We start from the raw sequence: 13362 nt of genomic DNA on the forward strand, positions 1-13362 counted from the left end.
TTGTCCCTAAAAGGAGTGCTATTTCTTTCCACCCAGATTATTTTCAAGCCTTCTGGAAAGGAATCAGAGTGTAATGAAAAGGCTCTGCTTATCCAATTCACAACTGCCCTTTCCAAAATCAATTTCTTTTCATACTAAATTTATTTATTTTTCAGCATTTGCAAAACCGAGATTTGCATTTAAGTAACTTTTAAAAGGAGCACATGATCTTTCATAGCTTTCCTTTGTATCCAGCTCAATAATCTGTATTTCACTGATTTGATATACTGCAAATATATTTGTATAAAAGGAAGTTATTATAAGCCATTTAGGCCATTGAACATTTTCAAGATACGCTTGCTCTTTCCCAAATCCTTAAAAATCTTAAAATCAATTGTGTATGTATCTCTAAAGCATCTAGAATAAGATGCCTACCTTCTGAAGGTCAGTACATTTCCTGTGCAAAATGCAAATAATTCAGTAGTCTCAGCATTTCACAAAAGTTGCAATTTATTATAAAAATGTGCTTTGACATTAAGTATATTCCAAAAATAGGATGTTGAGAGGACTTTAAGCGGTATATGTGAAGTGTTTTGAAAGTTGTATTTTCATCAGAACACAGGAAAAAATTTGTTTCACACTACTGAGTACAAATTACGTTAAAAATTATGTTCACAACAGTATAAAGAAAAATTAACTAAATTCATTCCTACCCATCTCAAGAGTAACTGCAACATAATTTCTCAGATACTCTTGGTTAATGAGGACTGCTATAGTGTGTGTGTGTGTTTCATGCATGTGCACAGATTAATATAGAGTTACTGGCATGCCCCAGGAAATAGATGGCAGAAATTTAGAGGGTTCTTAGAAAATATATCTACAGTCTCTAAGGAAAATTGGGTGAATCCGTACAAGAAAACTGCATAGAAATAGAAATGATTAGTCTCTGAACCACAAACATATTGCAAATGTGCTTGCTTTCAATTACCCAGAGACTAATATATAACATCAGTGTTCCAGGTTAACATATTTTCTGGTGCTTTTTTTTTCAAAACCCACAAGAGACAGTAAAAGATGAGAGTTTGCAAGGTGCTTTTCACAACAATTGTCCTATCCCCAATTCCACTTCCTACTTATCACTCAGATTTTCAATTCTGCACTTCAGAAAAAGTCAAAACAACAAAAAGTGCTGTCAGAGTGACCGTATTAGCTGTTTCCAGAACATTTTCATATGTGCATGATTACAGAAAGCAAATTAATATCTATTTTCACGCTAAAGTTCAGCTAAAGTAAATTATTTCTATGCCCACAAGACCGGACTGGATTTCTGTGACATGGTAAATACCAGCCTCGACTGAAGAGCTTACGAAGCGGCAAAGCAATTCACGCCTCTGGCACGGCAATAATAAGCAAAACGATGAACAACAGAACAATAATAAGCAAAATGATTAACTGGTATCCCTGTTTCCCCCGGCGATGGGGGGGTTAATGATACTGGTGTAATGAGAGGTAGTATGCCAGGGGAAGAGAGTCTAGCTTATCTGAGATATATACCTGAGGAGAGAGGGAGAAAAAGAGAGAGAGAGAGAGAGAGAGAGAGAGAGAGAGAGAGAGAGAGAGACATCAGTTTGAAAGGAGCTAATGACTTACTCCTACACAGACACACGTATGGGCTCATGACAAGCTGCCTCCTCTGCACTGTAGGTAACACATATTTGATGATAGAAAAGGCAAAAAAAAAAGTGATGGGGAAGAAAATAAATTAAATTCCTGTATTAACGGCGGCAGTGCACTGGAGGAGTATGGGGTACCTCTCCAGCCCTGGCACCGCACCTTCCACCCTGCAGGTCTCTGTTCAGCCGCATGATCAGCCACACTGCTGCGGTGCCTTTGAGCTGCAAAATATCTTCTTCTATAAAAACTCTCAAATAATAGTTAATAGAATCAGAAGCCTCTGGGGCTTCACAAGAAAACAGCATTTGAAGGAGAGCAAATAAATCACCTGAAGGGGATGGGCAAAGTTGAAGAAAGATAATTTAAATTAATTGAGAAAATAATGAGAGAGAGAGCGAGAGAGAGAAATAGAGCCAGACAGAGAGAGAGAGAGAGGGTAGGGAGAGCGAAAGGAAGAGAGGCAGTTAGAGCGAGGGTGAGAGACCATTGTTTTGCATCCTGTTTTGGAAGCACTTTCTGCACTTTTGAAGTGACTGGAGGGCTGCGTTTCACAAGGTGGACTGAAGGGGGCGATATAGAGTTAGCCTGGTGGCTGGTGAGGACGTGGACACGGTGACAGTGTTACTTAATTCTGCAGAGAGATTGTTTGGTGAAGAAACCTTGTTCAGTGTTAGTTTGTTGAGCAATGTAACCTATAGTTGACACAGACCAGTATGTACTGTATCTCTGATTAAGATTTTTTTCCCTTTGCATATTATTATTGTTCTGAGCAATTTTCAAAGATCATTGATCTGTAAGCTGTTTGTCAGGAAGAAGGGATGTAGTGAGAGAGATGGGAGGAGAAGTAAGATAAGACCAAATGAAAAGGGGTTCATATAAGGACAGAAAGGGGGAAGGTTGTATGGGAAAGAGGAAGAAAACAGAACACACTGCGTTCACACCACAGTACGCGTTCGGACCCAGACAGATATGGTGCCCTCGCCTGAAACCCGCCACATTGACTGCAAGCGCACAGACCACGTATGCGCCACCGAGCCCCATTCACACATGCCGATGAAGGGGGGACTGCACAGCAGGCTTCGCACAGAGGGAGCTCATTCACAGAGCACAGCGGTGAGCTCCTCCTCTGCACACAGCATGCAAAGACATGCTGATCAGTGTATACTGTGAAAACAACATGCAGAGCTTACAGAACACACGGGTACCGGTGCAAACATAGACAGCTGTTAGCAGCATACAGTCCACATTGACATAAAATACTCCTTGTGATGGTCAATGACTAAAACATAAAGAGACATAGGTGAATAGACAGACACAGACACATGTAGACAGACAGACAGATATACACGCACACATACACACGCACACACACACATAGACTTGTCTTGAGCTCCAAACTCAGTTGCCCTCCTTGCCTGTTACCTGTTGCCTCCTTGCTGTCATAGACTGCTAACTAGACTGACAAAAATATAAAAATTATTTTTTCTTTTTCTGTTTCAATTTCAACATGCTTTGTTGGCATGACATGCACAGTGTTGCTAAAGCAAGTGTTACAAAGAACAACAGTAATAACAAAACTAGATAAATAATCTATTATCTATATTAACTAAATTCTCTCTCTCTCTCTCTCTCTCTCACTCGCTCATTCCTTCTATCTTGCTCTCTCTGTCCTCCCTCTCCGTTTCTCGGAGGTGGGATGGGCAGTAGAAAGGGAAGCCAGCCCCTGTGCCTGAGCGAGGCGCTGCCAATAAGGTGAAGGCACGCGCACGCGCTCACTGCCGCCTCACCTCCAGGCAGCCAGCCAGACGGGCCGCCGCTCACTCTGCCCCGCGCGCCCCGTTTAGGCTCAGGCTCAGGCTCGGACTCCGCCACGCCGCGACCGAAGAGAGCAGGGGGTGGAGAGAACCCCGGGAGCCAGCAGACCCGCCGCCCAAGCCCGGACGCCGCCACCGAGGGACGCGTGGGGAAGCGCGGTGAGGGAAAACAGGACGCCTCGTGCGCCCGAAACTTTGGCCGGCTGGACGCATTCCTGCTCTGCCCCTTGCCTTCTCCCCGGCCGCTTCCTCCACCTGACACAGCAGGATTACAGCAGGATTACGGCAACACTTCCTCTGCTCCATCAGGCTCCGCAGCCCACAGCTTTCTACCAACTTTTTTCCCCTCCATTTTTTGATAAACATGGATATTCTTCCATAGATCTGTTGTCAAGCGGATGTGTTTTTGACCTGTTTTTTTTTTTTTTTTTTTTACACCAGGCAGTGTCAAAATCTTGACCGTTTTGTGACCTGTGTCTGTGCCTTCTGTGAAAAGGGGCGACAACGGAAGAGACAAGAAAAAATTTTTCTTTATTTTTTTTGTTTAAAAAAAAAAAAAAGAATCTGCTTTTCATCATAAAGTTATGGACATAAGGATGTGAAAAAAATTTCACTTGTAGAACAGTGGCCAGGTGCGCCCATGTGTGTGGCTTTTAGTGCTGAAGTTCCTTGAAGTTGATTTTTAAAATTAATTTAATTTAATTTAATTTTTTTTACATTTTTTGATTGCCAGCAAATTCAAATGTTTGTTTTTTCACACTTCAGTTCTTCAGGAGAAAAAAAAAACCTTCTGCTGTTTTCCAGTAGAAATAAGGCTTTGAATCCAGTCCCTCTCTGGGTGTAGCAAGCAGCTCATTCTTCTCTTGTTTCTACACAGCTTCTAGCAGCACGGCAACAGCTGAGAGATATTATTCATAGATCCCTGGACTTCAGCTCAAAATCAGAACCAGACATGGAGATAACTAACTCCTCCGTTTAAGGTAATCCGATTTTATAAATTACTGCAGCAGTGGGTGATTTGAAGGGACACCTCTGTAAATCACCGAAGTCATTAATGTTAAGTGAGGCATAAATCTTCAACCTTTATTTCTTTTTTTCCTGATCTGAGGGACATTAGTCCCCTGAATACATGGGGTACATAATGTGAACAGTTGCGCAGAGGAACGCTCAGCAGTTGCGCAAACCTTTTGGGTGTTTGGGCTGTTTTGTTTTCTGTAGTTTAAGTGGAGTAGGCATCAAATGTGAATGTTGGAGAGTGGCTGTGCGTATCATAATGAGAGCAGAGATGTTTAAATTCAATTTCAGATCTATTCCTTTAAAGTTGTATTTGTAGTTTGTGCTAAAAATGAATCATTTACACAAACTATTCGTTATCTTTAATAGTTAAGCAGCCTCTTATCAAGTTAGCTCTTGTAATTTGCGGTGTGTCGATTTTGTACTTACAGCAAAGCTCGTTTAAAATCTCCCATGTTCTCCGGCAGATTTAATGTTTAGGCAAATAAGTAAATGTCAATAGGCAGGTAACCAAGCCCAGTGTTATCTTGATATATCTAGATATCTAGATATATATCTATCTTCTATGCTCTCCATAGTGAAAAAGCATGCATTGAAGTCCAGGTATAAATTCTGAGAGGAAAAGAGTGGTTGAAGGAATGAAAGAGGACCAGAGAGAAATATTTGACATTGACAGGTATAAAGAAATTGTGGAGCCTTTGGACAAAAAGCAACATTCTTTTTACATTTTTACGATTTATGGGATACATTATAACACAACCGCAGGGTCTGACTTCATAGAATATAATGACTGGGATACATGGAAGAAGGGTATTCGGCTATGAAAGTATTCTTCATGTGGCACTTAATTATCAGGTGCTGTCCACAGGATCTTCGTAAGTGAGAACGTGAGAATGAATTTGTACATGACATACACTGTTGCTTTTTCATGCTTGTGCTTGCGCTTTTGAGAGAGTGTGTGTGTGTGTGCGCGTATGCCTGAATATATGTGTGTGTCGTGTTTTCCTCCAGCTCATGGTGATAAATAATTAACCCAAGGCTGGGGACTCCAGGACAGGGAGGGATGAGGCTCCAGGGCTGGAGAGGGGGAGCGAGGCTGCCGCTCCTGCTGCTGCTGCTGAGCTGCTGGGCGGAGCAGGCGCACGCCAAGTCCCCGCGGCACCGCGAGGCCCGGAGGCAGAGCCGGGAGCCCAGGCAGCCCCGGGAGGTGATGCTGGCGGTCATCCTGCCGCGGCACAACCTCACCTACCCCTGGGCGTGGCCCCTGGTGGGGCCCGCTCTCGTGCGCGCCATAGAAAGGATCAACGAGGACCCGACCCTGCTGCCGGGCTACCAGCTGCGCTACTCCTACAAGAACAGCGAGAACAAGATGGGCCTGTGCGACGAGTCCATCGCCCAGCTGGTGGCTGTGGACCTCAAGTACACCCACAACCCCTGGGCCTTCATCGGGCCTGGCTGCGACTACACCTCCTCCACCGTGGCCCGCTTCACCGACTACTGGGGCCTGCCCTTGGTGACGGCGGGCGCCCCGGCCACCGCCTTCTCGGACCCCAGCATGTTCACCTCCATCACCAACACGGGACCCACGCACATGAAGCTGGGAGAGTTCGCCCTGCACATCCACCAGCACTTCAAATGGCTACAGCAAGCAATGCTCCTGTTCTCTGACAACAAGGTGGACCATCGACCGTGCTTCTTTGCCACGGAAGGGTTGTACGCGGAGCTGCGGGCGAACAACCTCACCATGGAGCACATGTCGTTCGATGAGAACGACCGGCCGATCGACTACAAGAGCCTCCTCCGGGACATTGAACAGGGAGGCCGTGGTGAGTCACTGTCAGTCATGCCTTTTGCCGACCAGCGAGAAAATATTCTCGCAGTTTTGTTCCATCCTATTGTTTTAACAGACTCCCTGGTGACTTACATAGTTTTTCACTTTCATACTTGCATAATTTTGTAGGCTATTTTAAGTGTTGTGTTTTTACAGTTGCAATTTAGATAAAAAAGAAAGACTTTGATCAAGGGTACAGGAGCAAAGTTCAACACGGGTTTAATATTGGACACACACGGCCCTTGAGATCTACAGTCCAGAACTTTGAAGTTTAAACTGACATATGATTACCTTTAAACAAAAATTGTAATTATCACCTCACCAGTAGCCAATAATCACTTGGTCAACAACACGCTCTATTTCACATGCATTCCTTTTGATGACCATTTAAGCTATAGGGTGGTGTGCACATTCTGAGCATGGAGCATTCTGCTAAAAAATGGCAAAAAAAAAAAAAAGAATTTTCATTGAAAAATATACAAATCCAATATCCACGTCCAATATTTTCTAATGATAAAGATATAGACACTCTTGGATTGCATTGTTTCTTTCTGATCACTGTAGCATGTCATTCCAGATCTCCAGGGTCCAAGATTTAATACCCCAACATATGGTCGAATAAACCAGTGAGAAAAAATTACAATAAACATACATTTTTCCTGATCATTTAATGGACTTATTAACTGCTTGAAATTCACAATGGGTTGGATGTAGAAGAAACACCCTGACCGACCCATAGTGACTCCCTGTAAACTCTTCAGTGATTCTGTGACCTCGAGATGCACCCAGACGCAGAAACAGATTAGCTGAATTGAATGCCCTCTTCAGCCACTGTTAATGTGCCAATGGCTTTCAGAAACTGAGGGGCTTATCTTTGTAGAGATGAACATCTCAATTATTGCTGCTAAATTGCTACATTTATGCTCTTGTTCTTCGAAGGCTGTATGCATAGGTTAGACATTGGTATGATAGCATACGCCTCTTTCTCATAGCAGAGATACTGTGCTACTGCAGGAGTGAGGAGTATATTGGGGAAGGACAGAGAATGGGTGCCACAGGGGCAGCCTGTCCAAATATCAAAGAGAAATCCTCTCAGTCAGCATTTTCTGCCTGGCAACGGTTACAAAAACAAAATCGAGACAAAACTAAAAAGGAGAGGATGAGTGAGAGGGAGAGTAGTGTGATGTATCTGAGTACAAAAGGTAATACTGATTACACATGCGCACAAGCACAAACACACACACACACACACAATGCATGCACACACTACACACGCACACCCACACACACACACACACACACACTCACGCACTAAGGTAACACTAGTTTGCCTCATAAATAATCCCCTCATTGGTTTCTTATGCCAAACGTTTTCAGTTCCCACATGGACATTAAAATGTCTGTAGTAACAACATTTATTAACAGAGGTCAAATGCCTTGTTTCCTTATAAGGGAGCTGTGCACAACAATCAGATCTGTGGGTATTTCCTGTAAAACAGAATTCCTCATGAGTCTGTTTTCTTCAGGCCATGTGACTATCATTTAGTTTTATTGTCTGCCATTTTTCATTTCTCACCAGCGCTAACAGTCATGTGACCAATGAGTTAGTCTAGATGGGCAAGAATTAAGGTGGAAAAGTGTGCCCAAATCGGGGCCCTCTCTCAGTCATCCATAAGGTGCATTTCTACACGGTTTATATGTGTTTTTTTTTTTTTTTTTTTGCTTTATTTTTGTATTCTTCTGTCCGAAAGGAGCCACTCCCTGAATATGTGGCGTGGAACTGGGAAAACAAAGTCAGTGCTTTGAATGAAATGATTCAGAACCGCTGTGTTTTGTTGGCCAGCAATCCAGAAAAGTCCCACAGAAGTCTGCATCCTTGGCATGGACATGGGAATATAACTCACACAGCAAGGGAACGGGAGCAAATGATTCCCAACCAGTTGTGGTGTTTCTATATTCGACGTGCTGTTCTGCATGTCCAAATATACTGTCCATAATTCAAAATGTGAACACAAATCTCTGAGGTTATTAAGCAGGTTGTTGACAACCAAAATAATTCAAGAAGAATTTGAAACCACAATTGGGCAGAAACCTGGCAAATGAAATTTGACATAGAAAAATGTGGAAAATAAGAATTTGAATCAGGTTTACTTTATGGGAGGGAGAGAAATGTGAATGTTCTTAATGTATAATCTGGGAGTGATAGTTGACCAAAGTTTAACATGATCTAGACATTGTGCCATTACAGTAAAGAAGACCAGCAGGATGACCAGCTCTGGGTCTTACAATATGAGAAACGCACCTGAAAAAGTAAAAAGAAGGGCAACTGAACTGGTTGAAGATTTGAAACATTTCAGGAAAAGTCTTCATTAATCTTTTCTAAGAGGGGGCAACTGAGAGGGGGATTGTAGACCAGGCTTGATGTAGTGCTGGGTAATCTTCGCTTAGGGTGTGCAGGTTTTCACCGATGCTCAGAACTGAGAATGGATCAGTTAAAGCAGCTGATTAACTCACCTCGTCTGGTTTCTTGGGTCTGAATTAGGGGAGGCGAATAAAATAATGTAAAACCAGCCGCCAACAGCAGGGGTGCAGACCGCTGCAGTCGACGGTATGTCTGACAAGGAAACGTCCAGCCACAATCACAAAATACTTCTTGCATTGGATGAATTCATATGAATCATGCAATTTGGGGCATAATTTAAACTAGGTTTTTGGTCTTAGTTTACGAAAATCATTTATATTTAATTCCGTTTTGATGTGTAGCACCTTTTACAGAGACACCATCACAAAAAGGCTTTATAGGAAAATAGGAAAACAAGCTTTTTTATTAGACCAACAAGACCAACTGGTTTTTAAATGAGAATATAATGGTCTGTCATATCAAAGGCAGCATTTAATCAAGTCAGTGTGGAAATATAACTATGATCTGAGGAGAGAAGCCAATCATTCACTATGAAGATAATGACTTGTCTCTCAGTACAGCGATGTTTCCTCACCCCAGATTTAACCACTAGATATGTTATCACCTGCGGAAAAAGGTAAAAGTGTTAGGCAACACATTTCTCATGCATCTTTGAAAGAAATAGGTTTGCAGTAAGCCTGCCATTAGACAGGTCTACTGGATCCAAATTTAGTTTCTTAAGCAGTGGCTTGATTTCTGGTATCTTCAAGGATTTGTGAAGCCTGAGGCTGGTGGGGAAATTCTGATATGCAGAATTAATTTAGCAGGTATGGGTAATAGCTCTTTTAGTAGCTTTGTGGGTATGACGTCTAGAAGGCAGGTGGATGAAATAGAGCAAGCCACTGCTTTGACTAGTTCAGTCAAACGTATGAGAATTTGAGGCATCTTTGAGAAAATTCAGCATGTATACAATTTGCAGTCTGGGGTAGTAGCTTTTTATCTCTTCTCTAATTCCTATCATTTTCCCAATAAAGGAATTCTGGATGATGTTACTTCCACAGGATTTTGAGGGTCTGTTGCTGCTGTTTTGGAGAAGTAAAATGACCTAGCATGTTCATAAAAACCTAAACTTGAATACTTGCATTCCAATAATTGTTTTAAGCTTTGTTTAATAGCATGTGTGGTCAGCATACCAAGCGGAGAGCCTCTCAACTTTTAAATTTTTAGTAGATTAACTCCATCTCCAGGAGTCTAGTGGCATGGATCTAGTGAGGACAATGGGGACACTGTGCTGTAGGAGATTTGATATATTAAATGAGATTGTAAAGCTGAAACCTAAATCACCATGGTCATTAAACATCCTACGGCACTTACAGCTGGTGCCCTGGGCAAATCTAATTGGTTCTTAATTTGTTGTCTTAGTAAATCCCTTTCTCTCCACCTCCTGGTACAATAAGCTTCAGACATGGCCCTCTTTTTCCCATCGCTGTAAATAGCTTTATTCTGAATGCCACTGTATAAATGTTGTCTATTCTTCTTCTTCTTCTTATTCTTCTTCTTCTTCTTATTATTATTATTATCATCATCAATAATGCATTTTGAATTGCTATTATAAATTCAGAGGCTAAGGCTTCTTACAACTCATCAGTATTTATAATAGCAGTAATTCGTGAAGACAATTTTTCCAAAACGGGATCACCTCAGTGTTTTCATCCAGCCAGCTTCAGTTCTTGGCGCAGCGATGCACCTTGCAGTCCAGAGTGGTCCTTTTGCCAGCTGTGGCCAGGAGTCCTTTGGCACAGTGCACAATTGGTCAAAGCATTGCTTAGGGAAGGAGGAGGAGAATGCCCAATTTCAGCAGCTGTTCTGCGAGACCTGGGCGCCTTCGCTGGCCGTGCTTCAAGTGTAGTCCTGCAGTGCATTTGACTGCACAGGTCAGATGGTGCACGGTGCAGGAAGAAGAAGAAGCTGCAGCTGGCTGGAGACGCCTTGGTGGGCACATTTGTTAGTTTGTGGCCTTCTGAATGTTGCTGTGATGGGACAGGCCTACGAATGTGACTGAGCATTCCCCAGGGAAAGAAAAAAAATAAGGGTTTAAAAAGAAATTTGATTGAAAATATTGACTATTCCTTAAATATTTTCTGGAATGATTATCTCTCATTTTAGATTTTTTATTGATTGTCTCCCATTTTAGATTCCTGGATTGTACATAACCACTTTGTACCTTTTGGATAACTAGTCTACTTGTGCCCTGGGAAGTGAGCGTGTCTTTAGGGACCACGCAGATACTTTTTTGCAGTGAGCAATGAATGGCTGATGTTTGCACACAACCCTGAAGGTGGCATGCCTTTTATGGCATTGCTAGGGTGTTTCCTTACGCAAATCATCATGAACAGGCACGCACATTCAATTTACAAACAGCTGGCATTCATCCTGTGATACACCTGGGATACACACAGAATCAAAGGCCTGTGCATGTTTCTTGAATCCCACGTTGGTTTTTCTTTTCTATTAAGAACATGAGTAAGAACAATAGAAGAAAAGTTTTGTGAATGAGGCCCATTAAGAGTGTTTTTTGGTGCTTTCCATTCAGGCAGTCTGTATTTGCCCACTTTTAACCTTAAGCTCCTTGCACCCCTGTGCCTCAGCTAGTCAAAGTTTATATGCTGCTCAGCTAGTCAAAGCACACACAGGCCCAATGCATCCGTGCTCTCTGTGTGTAACCCGTCCCACTTCTTCCAAAGGAACCCCAGTGCACCATAAATCTAAACCCCTTTTTTTCAAACCAGCCACAGTCGGCAGCCATATGTTAAATTTCCAAAGGAAATCGTGCTTGCTTAGCTAGCTCTGTACAGAGAAGATTTTTGGAGGTTCTACAGTCAATCTTTGTTCCTAACTTAACAAATTTGGGCCTTGTAGGCCCCACTTCACATTAAATACCTGAAGTGCAATGTAACTACAGATGTAAATATAGTGTATATTGTGTCCATGCACATTGTTACATCATACAACAGTAGAAACTGTATCACAACGTTTCTTTGTGGAAGTTAGAATGTTGAATCTCATATCATGAGTGTGGGAACAAAATGCTGTGAATTAGCTAGCTGACTCTTGTATGTTTAAAGGCAAATCTCTACAGAGATTTAGTGCTAATATTGTAAAACTTAATACAGAATTCCCTATTACGCATTCATATCTCTGGGTCTCTATCACTAAGTTGATTCTGACTAAAAAAAAATGTCAAATGCACTTCAAATTTACTGCAAATAAGTATCTGCAAATAATTTTTTTTTTTTGACAAACAACACTATTATGGCAGGATGTATCTCAACAATAAAAATGAATGAAATAACTTTTGTAATCCGATAGAATATGACTGTGTGAGGTAGGGCTCCTCAACTGCTTATTCCTGGGGGCCAGACTGCTTTTCAATGTGATTATTTCTGGCCAAATATTTTTGACTTCAACTTATAAAGCAATGTATGGATATATTGTTTCTATTATTGATATATAATAATATATATGATAATATTATATAATATATAATATATATTTGATATCTAAGGATCAAGTGAATGCTTCTGTAAAAAACTTATTTTTCCCTACCACTAAACCCCACAACTTTACCAAACAAAATATTACCTACTGAATGCTGATTACTATGTAAAGACAGATTGGAATGCGGTCAGGGGACACGAGCCGATAAACAGAAATGCTAACACTGGAACGTATACGTTTAAAGAAAGAATGGCCTGGCGTGTAAACAGCGGGCGGGGGGAAGAGAAGGTACAGGCGAGGAAATGAGTGAAAGGAAAAGAGAAGTGGCGGGAGGCCGTTGTGCGCGGTGAAGTCAGCCGGGGCAGGTAGGAGCCCCCATTCTCCGGGGATTTTCAAAGCCTTTTTGTCTGTCACCAAGCTGTGAGCTGTGACCTTCTCCCTGCGACTCATCAGTGGAAAGGAAACATTTCACAATATGCCCCCTCCCCCCCCCATCCCCCGTCCCCAGGGCCCAATAAATAAATATCCACATCATCAACAGCAGGAAAGGACATGCAGGGGGGCTCCTAACTCAGCTACTTCCAGCTCAAGTGTCGCTGTCGACGCCTAGCAAATGGCTTCTTACTGTGACTGGGTCTCTTCTGCGCAGACAGCAGTGGCGCGTCCGTGAGTCGCAAAAGTCACGGCTCTGGAACTGTAGCTGCTGTTTTAAAGCCGTAGTCAAAGAGTTGTAAAGTCTTTGCCTATTTAAAAATGCACTGTTCCTTCCTGTGAGTGTGGACGGGCGGTGTGTTCCCTCCTTGTGTGTCCGTCTTTAACATCGCGTCACTATCAGTGCTGTCCATCTGTCCAGTTTCTCAGCGCTGGCACTGCCGGGAAGGGGTGCACCTGCCGTTGCCTCTTTTATGAGCCCGAGTTGAAGACACGCGCCTTTGTGATTTTATGTCGACTGGTGCGGTTGTGCAACATGCAAAAAAAACGCCACCGTTTAATCTAACTGTGCCTCACGCAGGGCAGAAATGCCTTCCGACTGTGACTGTGGGAGACGGACTGGTCTCATTCTGTATGGGAAAAGCACTTTGTTAATGCACAAAGGAAAATGACTGTATAATTAGCAGAGAGTGATTCAGCTGAGTGTGAGATTGTGTGAC

General features: G+C 42.5%; 1 protein-coding gene across 4 annotated transcripts in view; it reads left to right on the forward strand.

Moving 5' to 3' along the window:
• The window catches only part of npr1b (natriuretic peptide receptor 1b), a 73167-nt gene that overhangs the window by 3405 nt on the left and 56400 nt on the right, over window positions 1-13362 (forward strand). Inside the window, exons 2-4 of one of the 4 annotated variants that reach the window (XM_064353148.1) lie at window positions 3358-3626; window positions 4345-4447; window positions 5493-6307. In XM_064353148.1, coding sequence (XP_064209218.1) covers window positions 5545-6307 — 763 coding nt within the window. In that variant the 5' untranslated portion in view covers window positions 3358-3626; window positions 4345-4447; window positions 5493-5544. Of the gene's footprint in view, window positions 1-2626; window positions 2767-3357; window positions 4448-5492; window positions 6308-13362 lie in introns of those variants that run through there. The other 3 variants (XM_064353125.1, XM_064353159.1, XM_064353136.1) reach the window with 3 other exon arrangements.

Source organism: Anguilla rostrata, chromosome 1, assembly GCF_018555375.3.
Source record: "Anguilla rostrata isolate EN2019 chromosome 1, ASM1855537v3, whole genome shotgun sequence".
In the NCBI taxonomy this organism is placed as follows: Eukaryota; Metazoa; Chordata; class Actinopteri; order Anguilliformes; family Anguillidae; genus Anguilla; species Anguilla rostrata.